Source organism: Acanthaster planci, linkage group LG12, assembly GCF_054643075.1.
Source record: "Acanthaster planci isolate LZ-2023a linkage group LG12, COTS_SCS, whole genome shotgun sequence".
NCBI lineage: Eukaryota > Metazoa > Echinodermata > Asteroidea > Valvatida > Acanthasteridae > Acanthaster > Acanthaster planci.
In genome coordinates this window covers 10,646,284-10,673,618 of record NC_141788.1, presented here as the reverse complement: position 1 = coordinate 10,673,618, position 27,335 = coordinate 10,646,284, and the positions used below count along the sequence as shown (strand labels likewise).

At 40.7% G+C, this 27,335-nt stretch overlaps 1 protein-coding gene across 2 annotated transcripts; it reads right to left on the bottom strand.

The window, feature by feature from the left end:
* Window positions 1-97: 97 nt before the first annotated feature.
* Window positions 98-26,568, bottom strand: LOC110980151 (cysteine protease ATG4D-like). Of its 2 annotated transcripts, none has more exons than XM_022236527.2 (9): window positions 25,030-26,568; window positions 14,055-14,141; window positions 11,855-12,070; window positions 10,041-10,227; window positions 7,447-7,523; window positions 5,633-6,436; window positions 4,950-5,026; window positions 3,943-4,062; window positions 98-3,180 (listed from the first exon to the last, which is right to left on the bottom strand). In XM_022236527.2, exons 1-9 carry the CDS (start codon window positions 25,850-25,852, stop codon window positions 2,974-2,976), a joined length of 2,598 nt encoding a protein of 865 aa, XP_022092219.2. In that variant the 5' UTR covers window positions 25,853-26,568; the 3' UTR covers window positions 98-2,973. The 2 variants fall into 2 exon arrangements, with proteins under 2 accessions (XP_022092219.2, XP_022092220.2); XM_022236528.2 differs by lacking the exon at window positions 25,030-26,568 and adding an exon at window positions 20,581-21,828.
* Window positions 26,569-27,335: the final 767 nt, after the last annotated feature.

The following is a 27,335-nucleotide window of genomic DNA, read 5'->3' as shown; positions in this document are numbered from 1 at the left end:
GATCTGCTACTGTCACAATAAAAAAAAATCATAGTAATCAGATGCTCCAAAATGCCCCTAAATCACTGCAAGGATATCTCAAACACAAGAGAAGAAATAGCAACTAGCAATCTCAGACAAAGACTTTAATTCTCTCTATTCATTTAACATGTACACATCCAGTAACCTCGGTATATCTACACATTTAATACACGTTTACATAACATAATATCACTGGTGGAAATTGTCCAGCTCCAATATTGTTCGATTTCTTAAACCTAGTTTGGTAAGACGCAACTTCGCTATGTAGTCCCTCTCAAGGAAGTGGAATATTAACCATTATATTCAGGGTGCTATTTTAGTAGTTTTTGACTTGGACGACTCATGAGGACTTGCAGCGCAGGGATTTGTGTTGAACTCAATCACACAGCTCTAAACCAGGGTGTCTGATGATTTTTCCATCTACCCACTGTTTCCAGAAGTACCACTAACTCCAGTTTGTTTGTGAGAACAAACTTCAGTATACACCTCGTGTTGGTTTTGTTCAATCAAGACAATTACACAACATCCTTGAATTCTTTTTTCCTATTTGTATAATACAGGTCCAAGAAGCTCTCTCACACGAATCCTGTCTTGACATAAAAATACAATAAATCAAACATTTAAAACAACAAAACATTGAAAATAAAAGTTTTCATCATCACTTTTCCAGACCTGCTGGGTGTTACCTAGTTTTTCCAGATCAAAGATACAGGAAACTAGAAACACATCTGGTGCATGTTAATTCTCTGAGAAAGACAGTATACCAGCTTCCAACTTCGATTTCCTCGGTTCTTTGTCGGGTATCCAGTGGTTTGATTCCTCAGATCAGACAAAAAAGAACTTTATGATGAAAACTGCCCCCCCCCAAAAAAAAAATTGAGTTTGCTCCTCCTGGACTCAAAACCTGAACGGGTCAATTTTCCGAAGGAAGATTTTCAAATGGAATGGAAGCAGCTTTTACGCGTTTATACGATCCTTAACTCTCTTTAAAGATGACAAAGACTGCAGGTGTAGTTTACCAAACTGTTGAGAGCAGAATCCTCCATTTCACGCTGCCACGCTCACCCCTTTGCTCTACACCTGGTTCAATCCTAGATACAATTCAGTTTCCACAGTTCATTGCACAACAAAGATGAACAATCATGAAGACTTGTAAACAGATACAAATTACCAAGAGACATCTGTACACAAACACAGATAAATGTTAGTGAAGAACAAAAATCAAAACAGACGAGTTTTAACATTTGATCAATAAATTAATTGGTATTAAATAGAGTGGTAGAGCCTCTATGGACCATTTATAATTTCTAGATGTGACATTTTAAAGTTTTTATATTCTAAGACATACAAAAGACAAATGAAGAAAAAAAATCACAAGAGTTCATTTCTGGGGGTTAAGACAATTTGCAGATAAAATCAGATATTTGTTTAACAGGTTAGTACACATATACATGCATAAATTCTGTGACCTTGTGTGTGCATAAGCCAGTATAAGATAGTAAAACAACTCATAGGTATTTGACTTATTGTTTGGGCATCTTCTAAATTAAGATTATTCAATGGTAGTTGGAGGCAAAGACAAACTATATATAACTAATATACATCGATTGCTTATACTTCTAGGTTTTACATCACATACCATCTACAAGTCCTTTGGCATCTGTACATAACATATACTGGGTCAGGTGGGAACATCATGAAGAAGTCACATTCCAAAATGTCCGTTAAGTTAGGGCTCAGTGTGTGACATTTAGCTGTACGCACTGTGCATTCCACAGAATATGCACAGTGACTACACCTAAAAACCATAAGGGGGCATCATAGACATTACATCATCCACTATTTTTACAGTCGACAGCTACCTGCTCTCAATATTATTTATATGGAGGGAACTAGCCAAGATTAAACCTGTTCCAGCTGGCATGATGTCATGTGCTTTTATCCCAAATGACCTTGCATTGTTAAAAGAGTGGCTTCTTGTTACAGATGATGATCTAGACATCGTTCGGTGTAGTAAGTTCGTATTTTGGGTCATGAAAGTAGCCACCTGCTACCCAGTGCAGGTCTTTTTGCTCCTGTTTCATACACAATCAACCATTTCGCTATTGTCACTGGGTAAACTCAGTGAGTTGGCTCTATTGCATAAGACAGCATTCAAATCAAAGACTCTTCTGGGGAATACACCCGTCCTGTGAAGTATTACACAAGGGAAAACCCACTTAACTGCAGCTGGACTGAAAGTTATTGAGCTTACCAAGTAAAGACAGATTGCACCTGCTAAGTCACATGACCTATAATGGGTACCAAACATCAACAAAACTTGCGTCCTCCCACAGCGAAGTGTATCGTAAGTAACATTTACCAAAAATAAAGCCTGATAAGCCATGTACTACACCAAAAAATAGGCTTCATTTTTAGTAAACAACACACTTAAAACGCACTTTGCTATGGAAGGGCGCCATGTTTGTCGATGTTAGATACCCACTACAGGTCACGTGACTCAGCAGGCACAATCTGTTTACTGTAGTGAAGACTAATTGTATCAATGGTTACCAGTGGCAGTATGCACAGCAATGTTAAGCAGGGAACAAGGATTGCAGGCGTTCTTGATGGCATTTTAGATTGACCAGGGCCATTCTTGCTAATTAATGAATCAATGACTGGAAAACACAGGGTCATTGACAGACAGAGCAGAGCTCCTTACCAGTTTCCAAAAACACCCCCCCTTTTAACCCTGTATTTTTGCTACCCCAAGTTTAACCGAAAATGAACATAGTTAAATTGAGTGATCAGATGGCATACACCAGTTTTAAATGCATTTTAACCGAGCGGAAATTCATAGTGTGAGTTGGTATCATTCAGGGTACGCTCTGGCATGCAGCCAGGCAGAGTTGTGGGTTTTGCGAGCGACTACAAAGTATCTCAACAGCTCATCTGTGCACGTGTCCACTTTTAGGAGTCCAGGAATACGAAGTCGTCCGTCTCACGCACGGGGGCGATGAGCTGACCGTTCTGGTTGAAGTGCCGCACCCGGAGGTAGCGCTCAGGTTTCTCTGGATCGGTCTGGTGTTGGCTGTTCCAGTCGTGGCAGCTTCCCTCTCGTAGAATGAACATTGGGTAGTCGGAGGAGCACTGGCGAGTTGTTGAGTTCTGAACAATCTGGAGTAAAAAAGGGGGAAAAATGTTTTTAATAAAGGAATTTGCCACAGGACGTTACTATCACATTTAGAATGTTTCCCTGAGGATTTCTAATTTTGCCATGTCTTGGGCGCTCCTGTTCTTCATATGTATTAGTGTGGAGGCTATAACTGGATTGAGACCATGGAGTGATTTCTGCTCTGAAATAAAATTCATTGTCTAATGCCAAAACCGACAGGTTAATTTTTTTTGTGTCCAAGTCTGACTGCAAAGGGAATACTTTGTAAGAACAGGAAGTGCTCCATCTACTGCTTTTAGCACTCTCCATAAAAATCTTCCACAAATTCCAAATCAATCTCTCTGGGAACGCAACACAATTTTCAACGTTCAACCGCTGGTCAAAGTGGAAACAAGTATATAGTTTCCGCATTCGAAGAATGCCTAGAGAATACATGTAACTTTTTTTTCTTATTCCACTGAGGGTAACACAACAGTGTGGCGCATGGCGCTTTGCTAGAAAAAGAACATAAACATCAAGTATTTTACATATGGTTTCAGCTTTTCAATAGCAATCACAGTTTTACAAGTACCTGATGACAGAACAGAACACTAAAAATCTGTTTGTGATGTAACATGTTACACCACATGCCTGTTACAGCATGTTTTTTATTACCGAATCACAAAATTCCTGGGAAGTGTTCTGTCTACTGACAGGATGTGGGGCATTTGTCCTGTTGTAGGAGCTCCTATGCACAAAAGTCCAATAGGGATCCATTATCTTACATCTGGGACTATTTCACAGAACTGGTTAAAGTCTTCCTCTGTGCGCAGGTAGAAGCCTATGGTACAGCTGGGATCCATCTTGTTGATGGCCATTTTGCGGGGTGACATGCAATGAAACGACTGCCAGAAAAGGGAAAAAGAACGAGCCGTTAAAGTTTTGGAGACTTTGGCGAGCCTTAATGCAGTGCAGTACATGCACTTGTAAAATTTAATATGCCCTAAAATCTACATTGAAAGGATACAGGCATGACAGCAAATGGTACAGTTTACCTCTTGAAGGGGTTGGCGCCAATCCAAAAATGTTTCATATGTTTTTTAGAGTGCCATCTTCTCATTTTGATACCTCCTGTGGGGTTCATCTTTGGACTGTGCCATTCTCACCAAATGTGAGGTTTTCATTGCAGATTGCCAGAAATGCTGCAATGTTTATTAGTCAATAAACAATCAATTTTCAGACCAGGTAAAAAATGCCAGGTCTAAAATGAAGGACGACTGCTAAAAATAGTAAAATGCATCTTGAACCCCATACTCCTTTTTTAATTAAAATAAAAAAAGTTAAGGCAGGACTGAAACAAGTGATCTCTTGCTGAAATACTAAATTAGTATTTTCCCAACAGGGCTTTACATGCTAAATGGATGTTGGTGTTGGTGGATTCTCAGTTAGTTTACAAACATGCTATTCCTTGTGAGGACCTGAAAACAAAATAGGTCCACACAACAGAGTTTGTGAAGCTGTTGCAAGGACTTGCTCAGGTGCACACAAAGCTACCCCCCTTCTAAAAGATCTCAAGGTATTTGGGGGTTGGGGTTTCTGTTGCAAAAGAAGTAAACACAGTTAACGAATATGTTTGAAAATGAACTTGGAACAGTGTTCACGGTTTACACAAAAAAGTATTTCCTCCAAGTGCATACTCTGTGTAGATAAATGTATGCAACACTAATGTGTGTGTTGAACTGGGGATGCTAATTTCCTCTGAAAATTTTCACGGACGAAATAAAGCACTTACAGACAAAGAGAACTCCCTGGATTTCATGTCAACGACAGGCTGACAGTAGTGAGGATCCAGATGAATTAACTTCTCCTCTGAAGACAAGAACAAAAAATGAATTTTATCACTCGCAAAAGTAATGTGCAAATAAAACAGTGACAATGGAAAATATGACAATGTAGTACAAAATCTGGATAAAAATCCAGCCACCTGTAACGTTTCTTTTAAATTACAGTGACATCCCCAAAAAGGCACTCAACAAATAAGTACAGAGTGCATACGGCTAGATTGATGCAAAATGTAAAAGGTTTCAATGAGAGAATATCACCCAGGCTGCAAACGGATGGTCTTGAGGGATTCATAAAACATCTAAAGGGACAGATGCATGTAATGGCTGATCTGGTTTCCAACAGAACTTGAAAATGCAGCATCCAAATGTACTCCTTGCTGTCTGAATTTCAGCCTTGGGAAAAGTCCACAATTGAGCATGGACCATCTAAACTCAAAACCAGAACAGCTCTCTTGCCAAAAAACATGATGCCTAAATAATATCAAGTACATGTGAATGCACGTACAGTACTTCAGAGAGAGAGAAATCCTCAAGTCCTTAACACTGGAATTTAACAAAGGAATGAGTGCCTAGTAGTGACAAAGGGCTAAGGTGACTATAACATACTGTGTAAAACTTGTTAGTGCATTACCTTGGTATCCTACAAAGTAAAGCGAATGCTTGGGTTTCCCGCCAATAATCCCAATGCAGCAGTCTAGGGTGAATAACGCTTGCACAGAGCTGATGTAGATGGGGTTGACCTCATCTCCTCCAAGCCTGACTGGCACGAGGATTACCGAAGCACACCACGTTGAGGATGCATCATCTCCCTTCTGGGGCTTCCCACTCTCTGCTACTAAACTGGTTCTCGCTGGCTTCCCGTTGGAGTGATGAGTGACATCGTCCAGCTCGATGCAATTCTTCACTGCCTCCACCTGGGACCTGGAGGATGGTTCCTGGGCCTTTGGGCTGTTCCCTTTCCAGCGGGACTGGTGTGCTGTCTTTGGTTTGGGTGCCACTGAGGGGGGAGAGCCTACTGTAGGCAATTTCCTTGGCCGAGCCAAACTCGGCTCTGTGGAGCTATGAGCCTGGTTAGCATTTGTGGGACGTTTGCCCAGCGGGAGCACTGCAGCAACAGGGTGTCCATTCAGTTCGCTACTGCTCTCAAAGTCCGTCTGGCACGACTGTTGGACCCTCCTTGGTGGTGATAACTTGGGTCCTTTCTCCTGCTCCACTGCAGGAGGACCAGAACCGGTGTCCCTGACAACAGCTGATGAAGAAAGAGTGTCTGTGACTGCTGGCAGGTGGGGACCAACCGGCAGCTGATGAGTGGAGCTTCGGAGGGGAGAAACAGGTGGAGATTGAGGTGTGGACGGAGAGCTGTGGTCACTGAACACAGGCTGCAGGGAACCAGGACGCTTCCGCTTGCACAAGTTAATTACATCTGCTTTGTAGACTGAAACATGAACACAAAGTCATTCATGAAAACACGAAATATGTACGATTATGTACTGTAGTCTACACGTGCATGCACTTACAAATTCAGTAGCTGCTATGTTAGATTATAAAGGACTCAACACATACATATATGCAAATCTTCTGCAACGGGATCCACCAAAATTTTCACCCACAAATAAGCAACTTACACGTTCAATCATCAGGAAGTATAACTGTTTGAAACAGAAAAAGAAATGTGCACACTCTTTACAATGTACATGTATGTGAAAAATCAATGAGGGAAAAAATGTCTTGAACACTTTTTCTTTTGGAATACTAACTCTCATTTCTCTGTACCAGAAGCAGAAATACGGTACCAAAACTACACATACTGGCATAGGCTTTTTCAGAGTTGAAATAAGAAATACTCCTTAGGGTCATCTGTTCATGAATCCGCCCACTGTGACGTTAAAAATGAACAGCTCACATCTGGGTAAGATTATACAGTTGGAAAATGCACAGTTCTTTCCTACAGGTCTTTTAGAAACTGAATTTTTCTTTTACGGACTGGACTTAAACATGTCTCCATCACTTTGTACTGATACATGTAGATATTTCTCCTCGGTGTTGTATGCAAGTCCATTGCAATTCCTTTAATAAGTCCTTTCACTGACAAGACCTGTCATGAGTAACCTGGGGAACAGTGAAAGACGAATGTTTTCTGTCACAGTTCATGTTAAAAGTTTGTGACTTGGCTTAAGACTGGATGACTTCTGCTGGCTTGCAAGGACTTCTGATGGACCCATCCATAACAGCACTTTGCGTTTGTTCAGTAACTATCTGCATATTTTGGAGACGAAGATGAACTTGTCATGTGAACTGCTGTTACGAGATAAATTGCCTTTTGAGACCCTAGGAATGAATTTATCCTATGCAGGGCATAGCCAAGGGTGCTGTGCATTCCTCAAGGTAGAAAATAAAACACGGCAGCATGGTCAAGAAATAATAACAGGGGACTATTAAACTCACTTGTGCAGTCTTGGGCCACGTAGACACACACCTGTTCCAGCAGGGGATTGAGATCCATAGCCTGATCCATTGCTTCTCTGAAAAAAGGGACACATATAGAGGGTACTTTATTAGAATGAGATGTTACCCTAACTCCCTAGCTTGTGTGAAAAAGAGAAAGGTACCTGGAGCTGTTGGGATTTCCTAAGCGCAGTTGAGAATGATCATACACTGTACACGTACATTTAAGTTTCATTGGAGACCATAACATGTCAATAGTGCATGTATGTAAATGTATAGTTAAGACAACAGCAAAGGAGACAACTGAAGTTAGGAAGAAGGTCCAGTTTTAGAGGCAGGAGGAAACCGGAGTGCCCGGAGAAATCCTGCGAGAGCGAGTATGGACTGGAAACCAAATGCACTTAAATTAAGGGTCCAACAGTGTGACATTTTTGTGTCCCTGTTACATCTGACCTTTGTTATTTGACATGAAAATGTCACCGGAATTGATTTCACACTATTACTACCGGTATTTGTTTGGCACGTAATTTGCATTAATTCATCACTCTTGGAAATTAGAAAATGTGTTCTGAACTTAACAAAATCATACGTCAGATGTGACAGGGTCATGAAGAAAAAGAAACCCCTAATTTCTGGAATTACCCATGTACTTTTACAATGCATATGGGTGCACGCACACATACATGTACCAGTATATGTTCTGTGGACATTCCTTTGGTTACATGTATTTAAGAAAATTTAAAAAATCTAGAGATACTGCAGCAGTTGTGATAGTCATAACAGCAGAGCTATTTCAGGTCGGGGTGCCATAAAAGAAAAAAATGTAAAGTCATGAGCAAGGGAAGTGGCAGTAAAAAAAACTGTAAACTTTGAAGTCATAAAAATTCAAATGATGACGTCATGATGGCATCACAAGACGCTCTGTTATTGATGGATATCACATACATGTACATAACACTGAAGGTCTTGCGGACAAAAAAGGAATTTGTTTTAATTAGGAAACGGTATGTTAAAAGCAATGTTAAAATATGAAAAATAATTCACAGTAACTACACCATGATGTCAGGATGACTTCACTTCATTTTTCATCTTAAACGCATCCCTATTAAAGCATCTGCAACATTTCAACGGAATTAGACTTGTAATGAGAAAGATACAGCCCTGAGTTACAAAAACTAAAAGAAACCCCTGATTTTTCTGACACAATTTTCAGATTTCTCAGACTGTCTCTCCTCATTTTATGACAGATAACTCTAACCCCCAAATGCCTCTAAACACATTTCAGACATTGCATGGACCTAGGCAAGTCTACGCATCTTCAAACCCTGCATGACATGTGCCAGTATTTTAATCTCTTTTGTGTTCAGGTCTACATGAGGTACATGTATGTACATTGTACATTAAAAAAAAAATTAATAAAAAAACACCCGGAAGGACAAAGGTACGGGTAGAAACATTACATGTGTATGCCGTTTCAGCTCCTCTGGTGGAGCATAATAAATGATTATTTACAATGCTGCTTCTTGTAGTAACAAAACTTCTGTGCATTTTGAAATAAAGCATCATCAGTGGATGAAAAATTTTCACTATGCCCAACAAATCTCCAAGAAATGTTGTGTTGACCAATGTCAAATGTTAATAGGTTACAGTCACACAGAGTTGCTATCAGTGCAAGCGAGTTTCCTGTCCCTGACAGCACCTCACATGAGCAACCAGCGCAGCGTAAGTGGCGTGCTATTATTGGAACGGGAAATGCATTTCCAAATGCTTCGATAGCTCATAGAACTGTGACTGCTATTAAAAGCCTCAAGGCAGATGTATGTTGCCATTACATGATGTCCAGTGCTACACTACTGTAAGAGATTCTGCAAAATGTTGGACCCAAAAAGTTATTTTGGGTCCATTCCTGGACATGAAACAGTTTTTCCTTTTTTCCCCAGGCAAGCAATTAAGGAAAGAAATCTTGATGTCTTTCATAAAATGCATTTCAGAATCTGAAAGTTTTGGGTAACAAATATCCCCTCAAAAACGGAGTATTCCTAAACATCAATTTTTTTTTCAAGGTAAACAAATGAAGAAAAATATGCTACCATCTTAAAAAATATATATTTCAGAATCTGAAAGTTTTAGGTAATATCCCCACTCAAAATGCAACAGATATTAACTATTTTCAGTTGGGTGCCAGAAATCTGTGTATTCATCCCAGCTGCTGTCCAACGCAACACTGTAAATCTATTGCTCCTACAGGGAGCCCACTGTGAACGCGCTGTTCGCATGAGCATGGGAAACAAGTGCTTGCGTGCTTATCTCCTCCGAGCAGAAGCAGATAATGATATGCGACTTCTCTTTGGTGGAGACGCACTTGCATCACGCTCATGTCTGCATGATGTGGGCTGTGCTGACCACATATATTCACTTTCAGTTGGTATTTGCATTGGGTACCTTGAAAGTTGGAATAGTCCCCATAGCCTCTCTCTTCCCCACCAATGAGGGGGCACTTCCAAACACAGCAGATAGATTTTTCGTGCTCTGTGACTATTTGACTCCTCGTCTTAAAACTGTACTGTATACTGGAAGAATTTACATGGACTTACTTGAAGATGTGTGCCACTGAGGCGGGTCCATACCAGTCCCCTGCCTTCTTGCCTGAACTCTTGCCTATCTCCACCAACCGGTGTAGAGAGAAGGGGCTCATGTCATCTGGCTGGTCTCCAAACCACCTCACTATCTCGTGGTGGTAGCGTTGCTCCTGCACAGTTTGCTCACTGTAGTAGTTCCAATCTGGAATGCAGGGGGTGAGATTTGAGGAAAATGAAAACTCCGGGAAAAACATGCCTAATTAAATATGTCCCTCAATCCTCCGTTTCAACAATTTCTTGCATCATGTGTACCTGCAGCTTCCTTGCTTGTTGAGTTTTCCGATTAATTTTCAATAATACTTGTCTTACCCTTTGCTACCTCTTTTTCCACCTGACTTCCGTGCAGTGAAAATTTCAATGGAGTTTTCAAGCCTTTGCCAAGTGATAGATCTCCACCACGATCATGACAATCAATGACTTTTAAAGAGCCATTTTGATCAGGCAAAACGAAGAAAAACTGCCCATAACAAACATGTAATGGCGTCTGAGAAGTTTTCTGTAAACACAGACAGTGCAGTGCTGCAGTTCATGGCACATGTGTACAGCTGTGCCAAGTCCTTTCAGGGTCTTGAGTGTTTCACCTGGTACATGTACATGTCTAACTCCAGGGTTCCACTTGTCGTTGTTGCCAAATGGTGAAAAATGTTAACTCTACATTTCCATGGCTGCCAAACTGTGCACTTAATAGGTAAATCTCTGTGGATTATTTAACAGTGTTGTAATGAGTTTCTGAGGGTGGTAGGACCGAAGTCTAGCACACATTTAATATAGATCACGACGGTCAAGCTGAGCTGAGTTGCAGTTTATGCTGTTCAGTTTGAGTCACAGAGTGATATTACACCATACAGGTGTACATGTACATGTACCAATCTTACATCCATGAAGGGTGCAGACCACTAATTCAAGTGAGAATTTCTGGCCAGCTCATTAGCATTAAAAGTGCCCCCACAGTATCTTTTGAAAAAGGAGATTGTTTGGCCCCCAAAATGGTGAGACTGTGTAAATCGTTGCCGGGATCAACTCCCTGGGTCTTTGAGCTTTCATATGAGAGCAGAAGGGCTAAAAACTACGGTTGAAAAATGGTCCTAAGTGCCCGAGAAAGTTGAGGGTTGCCACTTGAAAAATGGCTGCAATCTGACTTCGGGAAAATCACTTTTTGGGGGTGATTTTGTTTTGTGGGAATAATTAAAACGTAATTGGTTAACCCACAAAAAATTGAAAAGAAATTGAAAGATAAGTGACCAGACAAGAGTTTCATTTGTGTTTCAGAAAAGAAATTGAAAGATAAGTGACCAGACAAGAGTTTCATTTGTGTTTCAGAAATCTCAGGGATGTTGGCGTGCATGCTATTGGGCCCTGAACAGTGCGGATTTTACACTGTTTTCAATGGGGCTTGAATTAGTGGACTGGACCCTGAGGGCAGGGGATCAATGGTTGGTGACTCCAGGATTGACCAAAGGTGTTTGTGTCAATCCCTTTTGTTTATTAAACTTGTTAACTGATATGTCAGTCCTTGACATTTGTGTTGGTTTGTATTAGGCAGAACAGATAGAACAATGTACAAGTACATGTACATGTCGGCACATTATACCGGTGCATGTGTTGACACCCAAAAGGCTCCTTCCCTATGTCTCTTACAAATGCACATAATGTACTTGCAGCAGCTTGTGGAGGTTTACCAAAGGATAAGTGCGAGGAAAGTAGGGAGGAAGGGATGGAGGGAGGAAAGGACGGGGGTTGAGCTGGACAGACGAGACTAGATGTCTCACCTCTCCCTAGGAAATGCTGGACCAATGCCTGGGCCAGCATCATCTGACCACTGCGTAGCATGCATCCCCAGCCACAGTCCGTGGTGTAGGAGGAGCCAGCCAGCTGGGGGAACTCCCGCCGGTAGGTCAGCCAGATGCGCGAGGAGAACTCCCGCTTGAAGAGCTCCATCGCCTGTGACTTGACCATATCCAAGCCGGGCAACCGTTCATCAACATCTGTGGGCAATATCAAAACAATGCTTTATAAGTTCCTTAGAAAGCTTCATTTGTAACTATACTTGAAAAATCAAAGCTAATTGGATGTACGTGTACATTTACATGTACACTGCATGTATATTAGTGTGACAGAAAGTTTTGATCTGATGGTTCACCACACATGCAAGTGCAGTGGGACAGAATTCAGGCTTGTGCATTTGTGGATGTGTGCACGTGTACATGTACATGGCCTAGCATTTGAACGATTTTGTTCTTTTAAAATCAATGCAATACTCACACAAGTGATTAAAGTCTTAGCATGTGGTGCCATTTTTTTCAGAAAGTTACTTGGATTAGAGATGTTTGGGTCCTGGGTTGCGCAGCAGGTGGAGACAGGAAAATTCCAAACATGTGGAGGCATCAATTATAGATTACATGTACATGTAATCCAAGGAAGTGCCATTACTGCACTGTACATGTACCATATTTACATGCTTGAGGTTTGTGCCCATTTCAGCAAATCTTGACACCCTACTGGTGGATGAGGCATGTACATGTACTTTCAATTTTGTAGATACACGTACATGTATGTCTGCAACTTGAAGCTGGTGTTCACTCCCTTGCACAAGCTAAATGCTAAATGCACTAACGGCTTATAATTCCAGTCATCACATGTACAAGATCTTTCATGCACAACACACACGAGTATGGTGCGTGTACTAATATGCAGGCACTTTGCTCAGTCTTCAAAAGGTGAGGGGTGGTAATCAGTGTACTTTGCAATTCTTAGGCTAAACTCCATGTATACTTGCACTTTCAATTTTGTAGACACATCTGTGACCTGAAGCCGGTGTCTGCAATTAGGAACAAGGAAGTGTGATATCCCTCTTCCCACCACTAGCACAGAGTTTGAGGGAGTTTACAGAGACTTTTTACATGTAGCGGTACACAAGTACATGTACGTGTGTGTACATGCACAGGACATGTACATGTGTGTACATCTACAGGACAGGTACATGTACATGTCTGTACATGTACATGTACATGCACATTATGTGGATGTGTAGCTGGCAATCATTCTCCATCCTGTGTGCATGAACACAGAGCAAGCACACAAGAATCTTGGAACGGATGTGCCAATTTTGCCACAGCATTTTGCAAACTTGCACTGGAAATTCTTCTGTTTCATTTTTGATTTACATGTATCGCAGTATCACTTTACATGATACATTATGTACAATACGAGTACATTACGTGGTCATCACAGGATCACTGTCATGGTTCTTGATCTTACTCATTGTAGAACTGGATTTTTGTAGGCCAGTTGAATAAGTTTTCACATGCAAGTTGCATTGCCACCCAACCTGATTTTCGTGGCAAGCTGGATTTATAACTTGTTTCCTAAAGTGTGTTTTTCTCTAATAAACACATTTTTCTTCAGACAAATTTCTGATCGAATCTGCACTAAATTTTACTTACATGTACACTGTGGACAGCAAAATGGCTTTCATTTTGTACACAACAGCATGGTTTTATTGCCATTGTGAGATGCTGTCCATGAATGCCACATTAATGCATCACGGCCGTTTCCTCACACTGTCTAGCAAGATATTTCCTGCAGCTTATTTCATCCATACAACATAAAATTAAACAGGATGCATGACAAACAGGTGATCGGTGTTTCATATTTTCATAGGTTCGATGTTTGTTTTCGCCTCTTGCGGGTCTAACACCACCTGACCTTTGCCCTCCCTCGGTTCCCTCTACATGTACACGTACATGTAAAGAAGTGGAATTTCGATCAAAATATAAATTATATTCCCTTCCCTGCCGATTTTGTTTTTTCAGTTGGTGGTGTTACCCTAAAAACAATGTTCATGTGGCTTGCATGACAGTCATGTTACTTCATGTATGATGAAAAATGTGTCAGGTGTCAAATGAAAGTTAAAACACATGCACAGTGTTTATTGGGGGGGGTGGATACTAAGGTTCCCTGGGTTCTCACCTTCCTCAGATCGGTGTTTGAAACATTTCCCCAGAATCCAGATTGGCTTGGTCAGGCTGAATGCAGTTCTTGTTTTCACAGTCCAACCTGCCAAAAAAGTAAAGAACATGAACACAGAAAAAACATATTACCAATATTTACATGCACGGTGTAATATCAAGCAAAGTCAAACAGTTTTTTAGCCAGATTTCCACTCATGAGTTTTACATTTCTTGCTCAACAAACCAAGTTGCTACACGGGCACTTTTCCCACTCAAAAGTGCTTCAAAATTTATTGATTGCATATTCATTTTTTTTTAAATGCCTAAATTACATACACTGTATGTACCATACATGTACATTGTACATGTCTCCCATCAAAGAGAAAATATTACATCAGCTATTTTATTAGTTTTTGAATAATACTAATTAAATATGAAACGACCCTCAGACTTTCTAATGTGAATTTCAGTGTTTAACATACGGTATAGTATTGTAGATACTGGTACCAGAGTACACGCGCAGTACATGTACTTGTGTGTACATGTACACATTCCAGCACTACCGGTATGTACATACATGTACATGTACATTGAAAGCATTGTACCAGTTTTTCATTGTATCTCCAGGAAAATACATGTAAACTGCACCCAATTACGTGGGTAAATATTCTGGAAATTACTATGGAGGCACACTGGTAAAAACCACAAAACAATAGCTTCCAATAGGCTACTGCACATGTACATGTAAAAGTTTACATGTGTAAATGGATTCATTTCATGATAGTAAGCTGAACAAAATGTACATGAACAATACTTTCAGCATGGTCATACATGTACATGTATATCAACTGGAACATGCATGTAGTGAATGTACATGTACATGTATGTTGCATACAAAAATTCCTTATGAACCATAAATAATGTACACATACACTTTTTTGTAAATGGACCAAAATTATGGTGTACATCAGTGGCATATCCAGCTTTTATGGTGTTTGTGTGTGTGTGTGGGGGGGGGGCAGATTCAAAAGCGAATGCGGCTTTGGGCTCATTCGACATGATTTTGGGGGAGAAAGAAAATATCATAAGCCTTATTCATGGTCCCGACATCTTTGCTTTTATTTCATGGTGGTGTGTTTTTAGGGTTTTGGTGTTCATAAATATATAAATTATGAGTAGGCAACATTCTTACACACATGTTTGAAGTATTTTTTGTAAAAAAAAATCTGTCAGGGACTTTTGCCCCTCTCTGTCTCCCCCCTTCCTGCTGGATACGCCACTGGTGTACTTGTCCATGCTATTTACATACATGTACATAGTTCTTTAACTAGTACATGCACAAGCACCAGTACATGACTCGTAATACGTACTGTGCACGCCAATAAATTTACAGGTACATTAATTGTACCTTGATTGGTATTATCATTACTATAGACTCTATAAATATTCATGAGGAAATTGTAGCGCTTGGCCAATTTGCCGCACGTTCGGCAAATACTTATACGTGCGCAGGTGACATCATCCCAGTGAGCATCCAGTTTGCTGCCGTATGGTAGTTGTTTTTCTGGTGGCACTAAAAATTCTATGGCTGGAACCTGTCTTACTGACATGTAGACTGTCTTCATGGAACTAGTCTGTCATGTCTGTTAGAACTACCTGTATGTAGCAGTTCCTGCCAGACACGCAAAACGCTCTTGCTCAGAAACAAATTGTATGGTGACATTGAATTTGAAATGTTCTCTATTTGCTCATGAAAAATTTTATGCGGTGTAGTAAAAACAAATACAGCATGGTTTATTTTGGGAAGTAGTGAGAATTACTGGTCCCTCGGTGTACAGTGTACATGTGGGTCAGCTAGACTACCTCCCTCTGCTTCCTGTTGGGAGGTTCATTGTACATGTAGTCAAGCTGATGACCTAAACCTTGGGACCAGTACTAATTCCCACTACTTCCTCTCAAACCATGCACTGTCATAAATGCACTACCATACCGGTACATGTACATACATACAGGTGACTGTGCCAAAGTACATGTACATACGTGTGCATGTTATAGGCCTACATGTACATGCATAAAGTACCTGTATGTAAATTCTGCAGGTGCCTATTCCATTATTTGGTGGAAATCCTCACTTCCATTTGGCCTCAAGTAGAGGATAATAAAAATTAAGCCTCATCATTTGTCGCGATTGTGAATACACTTATGAGCAGAGGTAAACTGCATTATTAGTTGATGTGCTTTGACAAATTCTGGACTTTAGTACATGTAAAGTGCAGGTACTAGCACATGTACACGCATTTCCCAAGGAAATACATGTACATGTAGGACTCAACAGCAAACTTGCAACATCTGGCCATGATCTAATAAGAGTAGAGGTTGAGTGCAACTGTGGTACAGCCCCTGGCCAAATAGAATCGCACTTTCTTCACCCATTAAAACCATCAGTTGTTTTAGAAATTGGAGGTTGGCTTGGGGGAAAGATCTTAATAGGGAACAGGAGTAGAGATTGAGGGTGGGAATTTACGTTTATTTTGAAAAACGTTTGGAAAACTTTCCCATACCATTTAAAAAATATTTTAAACATTTTGCCAACAATTTATAGAGGCCACCACTGCCTATGTTGATGTTTTCATGTGCATAATTATGGTAGTTCACCAATGCACATGGCCCAACCAAATGTAAAAATGTAGATTGATCTTGGGACATTTAAACAAGCAGTGTGTATTGTTTTAGAATCCACTTTCTTCTCAAAAGTACATGGATGCCCAAAGGGAAAAGTGGTCTGAAACTCAGATTACATTTTACAGGCATCCTTTGCAATAAAATGAACGTCAGATTGCATTAATCAAAATGCCAAACCTCTAAAAGGGCCGCGGTTCCGTTTAAACGTTTGGGAAAATCTTCTATAAACGGGTTGGGAATTTGTTTCATTTAAACGTTCAAAAGGGTAAACGTCCCACCCTTAGCAGTGGTTGGGTAAACTGTGTGTGATTCTATTTTAGTGGGGATAGGAGAATGCCACAATTGCACTCAGACTCTGTTGTACACACATATGTATGTCAATATACTGTATGCATGTGTACACAAACACAATAACCCAATTAGCAACACTTTATGAGAAACACTTGTAAATAATAAGCAAATTTTGGGTTCACAATTGAACACAAAATCCTATGAACTACATGTAAGAGTCTCTAAGCTTGTCCGGAAAAGCATGGAAAGTACTTTTTTTAAAAGGTGCGAAATACATGTATAGTTTTGATACATACAGGTACATGACAGAAGTCTGAAAAAATAAGTGTCTTTGATGATTGACGCAATTGTACATAACATGTACATGAACATTACTGTGTTCTGACTATTCTCTAGAGACCATAACTATTCAATTAACAGTTTATCTGAAAGTGTACAAAGCAATCTACTCTGTAGTACTATTTGCAATAAACTTCACGTCACTAAAGACAATAATTATGTACATGTATTAAAACATTAAACACCGGTTTAAAAACAGAAGGGAAATAATTTTTTAGACTGTAATACTAAAAAGGGAGCATGTAAAAGAGAAATGTTAGATTCTATTCTATTCAATTCCAAGTTCTACTATGGTACATGAACACGTTCTTGTTATTTCCTGGGGGGGGTCCAAAGTTTCCTTTATTTCTGACTCATTAAAACAAACCTTCAAAATCCTGCACCTGCCTTTGCTGGGTAGTGATGCAGTAAGGACAGCATGACTCAGCCATTATAAAATCACACATCATTCTGCATGGAGCTTGACTGAGTTGCACTTTTGTTTAGATAAGGGAAATAAGCCGTGGCTGGGTTTTTGACAGTTCCATGGCTAACTTTTACTGCTAAATGTATCCCAGTGGTGGTGGGTTTTGGGCAGTTCCCTGGCTAACTCCTACTACTAAATGTATTCCTGTGCTCGGTTTTGGGCAGTTCCCTGGCTAACTTCTGCTATATTCCTGTGCTTGGGTTTTGGGCAGTTCCCTGGCTAACTTCTGCTGCATTCCTGTGATCGGTTTTGGGCAGTTCCCTGGCTAACTCCTACTACTAAATGTATTCCTGTGCTCGGTTTTGGGCAGTTCACTGGCTAACTTCTGCTGTATTCCTGTGCTTGGTTTTGGGCAGTTCACTGGCTAACTTCTGCTGTATTCCTGTGCTTGGTTTTGGAAGGTTCCCTGGCTAACTTCTGCTGTATTCCTGTGCTTGGTTTTGGGCAGTTCCCTGGCTAACTTCTGCTGTATTCCTGTGCTCGGTTTTGGGCAGTTCCCTGGCTAACTTCTGCTGTATTCCTGTGATCTGTTTTGGGCAGTTCCCAGGCTAACTTCTGCTGTATTCCTGTGCTCGGTTTTGGGCAGTTCCCTGGCTAACTTCTGCTGTATTCCTGTGCTTGGTTTTGGGCAGTTCACTGGCTAACTTCTGCTGTATTCCTGTGATCGGTTTTGGGCAGTTCCCTGGCTAACTTCTGCTCTTAAATGTATTTTGGTCTACGGGTGGGAATCTATGCCTATTGGTACTTCAATAAATGTTAAGGACAACTTTTCCATTCTGTATCAGCACTTAGCCAACACTTTACAGAAGCCGCTTAGGCCTACATACATGTACATGTACATTGGTGTTTATATAAATTATGGTTATGCACGCATGTACTTCATCAATAATGCACATGATTGGCCCAATGTACCAGGTACATGTACAGGTATGATGGTACCGTATCAATAGATCAATGTTGGAAGGCATTCAAAACTAGCAAGTTTTCTTGTTTTAAATCAAATTTGAGGATAAAAGGAATGCATTTATATGGACTGCTTAAAAATGAGTGCCAGATCACGCCAGTCAAATGTTGAACCTGGAAACAAATTTATGGGTTCTGTTAAACTTTTGGAAAAATCTGTAAACTTTAACTGGACGTTTTTCATTTCAACGTTTTAAAAGTGTAAATGTCACACCCTTCATGTACATGTACATGTAATGTTGTCACACAGTACAAGGCTTTGCTCCCTCAGGCCTGTGAATAGCCAGATAAGGGGCCCTATTTCCTCATGTATTAACATGACAGAACTGTGTGAGCACCAAAAAAAAACCGGGTACTTTGCGTCTAAATACATGTACAGTAAGATACAATCATTTCCATACCGGTAGCTGTATTAGCAAGGATGTTATCTGAAGGGATGCACTGGGTGTGACATTCCCAACCCACTATTCATTTGTTCCATCACAAAATCAAAATTCTCAGCAAAATTTCATGTGGAGAGAGTCTCCAAACGGACACATCTCCAACAAGAGCACTACACCAGTTGTCTGATGTACAATTTCATCCTTTTTTGAACATGTTGAATGGTGCTCCTCATCAATGCTAGCTGCCTCTCCTTTCATATCTTTAGATGGCCCACAAATTCATGGGGGACTTGTTCGCTCTCTTGTAGGTGGAGCTACAGGGTGCAGACCACTAAGAGCTACAGGGTGCAGACCACTCATTCAAGTGAGAGTTTCTGGCCAGCTCATTAGCATTAAAAGTGCCCCCACTGTATCTTTTCAAAAAGGAGATTGTTTGGCCCCCAAAATGGTGAGATTGTGTAAATCTTTTCCAGGGTCAACTCCCTGGGTCTTTGAGCTTTCATATGAGAGCAGAATGGCTAAAAATAACGGTTTGAAAAATGGTTCTAAGTGCCCGAGAAAGTTAAGGGTTGCCACTTGAAAAATGGCTGCAATCAGACTTCGGAAAAATCACTTTTTGGGGGAGATTTTGTTTTGTGGGAATAATTAAAAACGTAATTGGTTAACCCACCAAAAAAATTGAAAAAAAATTGAAAGATTAGTGACCAGATAAAAATTTCATTTGTCTTTCAGAAATCTCAGGGATGTAGGCGTATATTATTGGGCCCTGAAAAGTGCTAATTTTACACTGTTTTCAATGGGGCTTGAATTGATGGACTGGACCCAACATGTAGGTATTTATAGTGTACAAGAACATGTGGTTTTTTGGTGCAGTCCACTAGCAAGCTGGTTTTCTACACAACCTTCTGGGTTTAACCACATGGGTGCAACAACTGATGCAACCTACTTCAGAAAGAATTAGTGCCCAGATTTCTTTCTATAGACAAATTCGGCGAATTACACGTCATTACTGCTGGGCCAACCTGTTTACATGCAGGTGGTACATGTACATGTACACCCAGGTTACATTCCTCTTCGATCAACAAAGTGTCGTGACTTGCCAGTGTGTGCATGCACGTTCAAGTTAAGATGTGTGCCTGAGTGCAATGGCCCCGCAGGAACAGCGTCTCCTCAGATTTGTTTATAAGAACCTACTCCTTACAAGTCGTTACAATCTCTATCTTCCATTACCCCAATACCATGTAACCAAAAAAATCTCTCTTGCTAGCTACGTACCGTAATGCTTCATACAGATATTGGTAACACTACCAATGAGGTTCAGAACTTCAAGAAAAAGAGCACCAACTAAACAGGTAGCCATTACACCAGCATGGCGAGCATGTATACCCTACATGTAGCTAAATCTTAGAAAATCTACTCACGATTCTTCACTCTGATCCCGTAAAACAATTCTGAGAAGATGAAGCTGCTCATGACATAGTTCCTGCAGACAAAGACAATGTGTGTTTTGCTGGTGCGGGCTGCCTCTAGAGCACGATGAAGCTTTCTCTGTGGCATTGTACATGTAATCCTTTCCAACGTCTAGTTCTCATGCATTACATCGGTACATGTGTACACTTCCTTTGCCATGCTGGTACGCGAAAATACATCCTATGTGCACGTACTGTATCCAAACCTGTCAGTGGATTGCATTATAAGCAGAAACGTTTCCTCACACCTGCTGAGCAAAACTCTATGTCAAGAGTTCCAGTTTCAGTCATGTGACAGTCTTGCCCAAACACACAATATATGCAGGAAGTGATTTTCCAGATCAGTTTCCACGAAATTTGTTTTCTCTTCCAAACTTTTCAGGAACAAGTAGAAATGCTAATATTTCACGAGAGTTACTGCATTTACCACACACGGTCCCAATCCCACAGCTCTGGAAGATTTGGAAACACAAGTAATGCATGACCAAAACAAACAAATCACTGTTCTTGTTTGACAAAATGTCACGGTGCAGTTTTGCTGACGAAATTTTATGCGAAGGGCAATACTTTTTTTAATTTATGGCAACAACATGGAAACACATTTAACAATCATGTGTATATTCTTCCAAGTTTGAAAGTAAAATTCTCCACGAGGACTGTACTTGTACACGTACCTTCATCACACATAGTTGTAACATGACTGCTGCTCATAAACACACATGTATACACATACTCTTTTCCAATCGCTATGAAGAACAATAAGTTTCCACTCTTTGGAACCAGATTTCCATGCTCTTGCCACTGCTTGAAACTCATGTCACATTGCTACATGTACCTTCTACATGAGCAAGGAGCAGAAGTCCCAAGTGATACCGATGAAACTTGTGTGTCATGGAGGTCAACCAAAAATACTGTATCAGGAGAAGACACCTCAACTCCTACTCCAAGTCGGAAGTCCCAAGGTGACACTTCTCACAGCAGAATCCTTGAAATTTTTGTGTCATCAAATAAGGTAGCAGAATTTAGGTACAGCATACAATGTAAATCCTGAGACTTTCTGAGAAAATCTGCTCTTGCAAAGGCATGTTAAAATTGGAGACTCCTTTGAAGACATAGAACTCTGACCAGCCGACTTCTTTGCTTTCCAAAACCAACTGTCTGCACCTGACTTATGTGCGTCATCTGTGATGGCATTTGCAAATAATGTAGTAAATACAGTGCACACGAACAGTACAGAGCATGGGGCCGCCCATGGCTGGATTAAACTTTCCTTAAGGTGCCTTCCTTATATACCAAGAAGAGGGATGGAGGAAATCGACTTAATCATTCATAGCTTGTGGTGAGTAATGAAGCAAGCCTGCTTGGCAAGCTTCAAGAGACTACATGTAGGCCATGATTACAATAGTTTTGCTTCTCATACCCAATATGTTTCTGACAGGTACATACATGTACATAAAAATGACAGTGAATATGCAGAATGTATGAACCGGCCTTTCGGTGACAGTCCCAAATCCTCTGATTTCAATGTGATTTTTAATCTGCTCTTTGCTTCAGTTCAGTTGTAAAACTGAAACATATTCCTTATTCTGACATTTTGTCTGGAAGCATCCAAATACATGTACAGTAAGATTTCAGAAAATGTCCAATGTCTGACTGCGATTTCACACTCTGGATTTTTGAAAAAAACAGGGACTTCTTCTTATAATTTGTGTTTCATTTTCAAGTTGTAAAACAAATGAATGAAACTTATGCAGATCACACAGACAGGTACTACTTGTCACAATGAACGGTACAACAGATAATCAGATGTTCCTAATTCTGTGGAGATGCATTGGACATGTTGGAGCAATATTTATATTGTATGTACATGTACATGTATAGGCATACTTCTTGATGAAAGTCCAATGGCTGGTACAATGTACAATGTAATACATGTACTGTACATGTACGTTCAAAAGAGCAACTGGTAAATCCTTCAACTGTTCCTCAATTTTTAGAATCCTTGAGATAAAGAACAGTACCTGCAGTACCTGAATGGTAAAGCAACCCTGTGGGGGGGTTCTTTTGCCAGATTGAGCGCTACCTGTACACATGTATAGTCTGTATGTACATGTACCTCAGGAGTCCTGGAAATGACACACTGTCCCACTTCCTGATCCACTTTGAGAAATGCTGGATGACGTCTGAATGACAAGCCCAAATAATTACACATGTGCTTTTGTTGGCTGGATTACAAACGTGGTTCCCTAGTGCAATTACCGTATACACTAATTGCACGGCTGGCTTGGTGCAGAAACAAAACAAAACAGAAACAGGTGTCTTACAAGCACTACATGGGTGCATTGTGATTTTGAACTTTAAACCGTACATGTAAACTGGAGAGAAGCCACAGCACTCTTCCTGTACATGTCCAACAGAACTTAGCAAACAGTTCTAACCAAAACATACAATGTACATGTACATGGCTTGTGGTGATTTTATGATAAAAATTATACTGTATGGAAGCAATGTTTACATGTAGTCTATTTGAACATTGTTTCAATACTATACAGGTACATGTATAATGACCGGGCGTATGAGCGCAAGGATAAGAATATTTTGTGAAGCTTAATAGATGTGAAATATTTGCTTTACATATAATAGGACATGTATACATGTAATACCAGAAAAAATTCTGTGTACAAGTGGCCATCACAAGCTTACCGGTAGTTGACAGTTGAAATTGTGAATGAAGTTGGCAAGTTGTAAATTACACTTTTCCAGAGTACCATGCAAATTACAAGTTGAACTTACAATGTTGCGCACACATGTACATGAAGCTGTGCATTAATGTACTGTAGGCTTACTGGTACATGTAAATGTAAATGGTGTGTACGTGTGTATGTACATACTGTGCACCGGAAGATTGTACAAAAAAAGTTCTACTGGTTTCATGGTCAGTGGAAAATTTCTGGAATTGTTGAAAAAAATTATTGCTTAGTAAGTTACTAGAGGTCTGTCCCACTTGCACAGAGTAAGCCATCCATTCCATTTCCTCTTTTCATCATACTGAATGTGCATGTACCTGTAATCCTGATATGTCTTATTTTTGAGTTCCTCGCACCACAGCTTGCTTACATAACACAGCGTGGGAAAATTAAACCCCATAGTTCTAGGGGTTCCTACACAACCCAACACACCTTTCCAATAAGCCTTTTGAAAGTTAAATTTGGATAAAATCTGGTACACTGACTTATCTGATTGTAAATAAAATATAACAATTCGAATTCCCCAGATGACAGACACTGTTGCTATACCTCGTGATTTGGGGCAAGCCTTTCCATGGCGACCAACATCTCTGGAGTAGACTGTTCTTTTGTACTCTTCTTATTCATTGAAAACAGTGTACTGTTGCAACGCGTCTCTTATGTAACTAGGGAAAAGATTGCCCCAAGTCACGAGTCACAGCAGTAATGTCTTTTAGTATGGAGAGTTTAATTTATGTTCATGTAAATTTAAAGAATTCAGTGTACCACATTTTATTGAAATTTAACTCGCAAAAGGCTTATTTTACCAGTTCATCAGATCAAGCATCATCTAGTTTTTTGCACCATTGTGGTAGACTGTCACAAATGCCTAGTTGTCATGGTTGTGTATTATAAACAGCTGCATGATAATCAGTTACCATGGTTACAATAGTTACCATGGTTAATCAGTTACCTGGGTTTCAAGCTAACCAGTCACATGATGTCCAGTCACATGATGGCTGCCTGTTTCTTTTTGGGACTATTAAGTGGTGGAACCAGGAATTTTTCTGGAGGGGGTTAGGCCTATCAGCTTTTTTGTCATCTTGTTGTGGACAAGCAAACAGATACAAAGGCAATGCATTACCCTGCACTTACGCATCTATGTAAGGGGGGATTGACCCTAAAACTTCCCGTCTGGTTCAGCGCCTGCTACGAGTATTGAATCATGTGGTTTTCTTTGTGAACATGATTACTTGAAATGAATATTGTGTTTTATGGAATTCGAGTGGTACCTGCACACCTTTTTGTTGGTATCGGATCTTGTGAAATCGCATGGGGAAAAAAAATCAGACATGGTTAATTTTACCAGTCACCTGGTAAACAGATAGAATGGTCTGATTTTTCAGTGCACACCTCTGTGGCCTCAAATTGAATGACCCTTGTCTGGTACCCGTTAACTACGGGTACCAGACAAGGTCAAAATGTTTGTTCCCTACTTTGTAACCCCTTTCTAAGGTCAAGATACTGAGTATGCTCAGCCATATTATCATTAGCAAGGATGTTTATGGAATATGTACCAAAAGGCCACAAAATGGGACTAGTCCAAGTTTATTCTCAGATTAGAAAATACGACACAATTTAAGTTTACTCCACTGCCACTGCGAGTACTTCTTACCATATCTGACATTGTTCCACACTGACAGAATTTTCGTCTTCATCTTCTCTGCTGAGATGTCCTCCACCTCTTCCTCACTGTCTCGCTGCAAGACCTGCTCTGTCAGCATTGCATCATCAGATGCCGACCGCAGAAAGGGCCTGCCTTTGTCCACAGCTTCCTTGTGTTTCATGATGGAGGCCCGATCCGTTGAGTTGCTGCGGAAATGTTGGCTGTCGGACGGCGAGCCCTGCCGAGATCGGCTTTGGCTGTGTGTCCGGTGGGCTCGCTGATGGATCCCCGTCTCTTTCTCAATTTCCGAGGACGGAACTTCAGACGTGAGCCCTTTGCTGAGAGCCGGGTCATACTTCCCCTTAGCATAATGTGGTCCTTTGGCAGTCGTAACCTCAGATTTGCTGGCAGAATTCATCACGTTGAGTGTTTTGAAATCCTTCCAGATCTTGCCAATACTGTTCAGTGAATGCCTTGCACTTTGATTTTGTTCATTCATCTGGCTTGAGTGGCTTGGGGCAGTGCGAGTGGATTGTAGTATTTCAGATAGTAGGTTACTTCTAGGCTTAATGTAGTCTTTCTTGCGGTGATCCTCACTCACGGGTCTTTTTGCTTGGGAAAAGGAATGCTTCGTGTACACATGATCATGGTATTTTTCGCGATGACGGTTTGCAGTTTCTTGACTTACACCGTCCACATCTTCGGTAGTTCTTCTGGTTTGCAGGGCAAGCTCGTCGTTGCTATCGTTCAACTCCGTTGGTATACGGGAGTCTTCCTCCTCATGATCGCGGCTCGCTGTATACTGCGGATGATTCGGTTGCTGCTTCGTCATGTTCGTACCGTATCGTCCACCAGCATCTCGGCTAACGCCGCCTTCGTGATTTTCCAGAGCTCTGACATCGGTTTGTTTACGAATTGCATAATTCCATGGCTGAGAATTCGGCTTTTCAATCAGATACTACCTAGTACCACCGAACATAGGTAAGGGTCCAGCAGACATGGCACATTGGCGGAAGAAGTGGCTCTCTACGGACCTTACATCATGATCACACATGTACAATAGGCCTACGTGCACACAACTCCAACTGTCACACGGTGGCAACCATATTGGATTAATCTTCCAAAATCTCGATCATGTGACGTCGGATATGGGTGCGCTATCTTCACGCATACACCTGCTGTACGTGTACTGTGGTCCGTCGTAGACCAGTACGTGCAGCGTACAACGCATACGGCAGAGGTTTCGCATTACATGTACATGTATGTAGCTTTTTAATGGTGCGCATGCATAGCATTTGGACACGCCCCCGTGCAAAAGAGGTGGATTGGAGCTTGAGCTTGAAGAGCGCTATCGCTGAACATTATTTTTCTCTTTATAGTTTATAACATGCCACGCCATGTTCCGTCGTCATCTGCTGTGTTTCCAAAACTTCACACTTTATCTACACAGGCACTGTTCAAGTGGAAAACCAAATGAAACAACCACCGCCCACTTACATGACTTATGTGATAAATCTGCAGTACAAAACAGTGTGTTGCCTGAAAGCACCTTTCCATGTGCCCGTCAACACTTGCGCTAAGCGTTGCGTATCCGTCAGAATCGCTCCCAGGGCGATTTTGACGACCGAACGCAACAGTTACGTTAATCAATGGAGTCGATTTCGCATGAACGCATGAACGCAACGCACCCGGCCCAAAAACGTTCATTGGACCAAACAAAACATTACACTGAAAAATAAATTAGGGTGGTTGGCCGGGTACAGTATATTTTTTTACTCTAAATATGGTCTGTATTTGGGGGGGGCACGTACCGGTATATTTGTAACAGGTACTGAGTCAGTGTCAGATTTATACTCTACACGTGCACATCAATATTACATATCAGCACTCTGAGTAGTAAAGGTTGTTGAAATACAAACACACAAGAGCTGTCCATCTCATGCAAAAGTAATAATAATAAAACAATACAATGTACAGGACGATGTACACAAAGTTAGGCTCGGGGCAAGTCACCATAAGTTTTTATATTTTATTGATTTGTCGAATAAAAAGATATAGGTTCCGCGTGATTTTCTAGGTTAGGTTGGGTAACTGGAAACACAGCTACTTTTTTGTTTGACCTTATGGAAAGGCGCCTAAAGTCAACTCAAAAGGGTCCATGCTGTGTATTTTTGCTCAGGCTATAACAGTCATCGAATTGCTTCAATTCTAATTATTTGTTTTTTAAAGTTTGTTATTTTGTTATCTTTGAAAATACGTGGGGAGCATGGAAAGGCGCCTAAAGTCAACTCAAAAGGGTCTATGCTATGTATTTT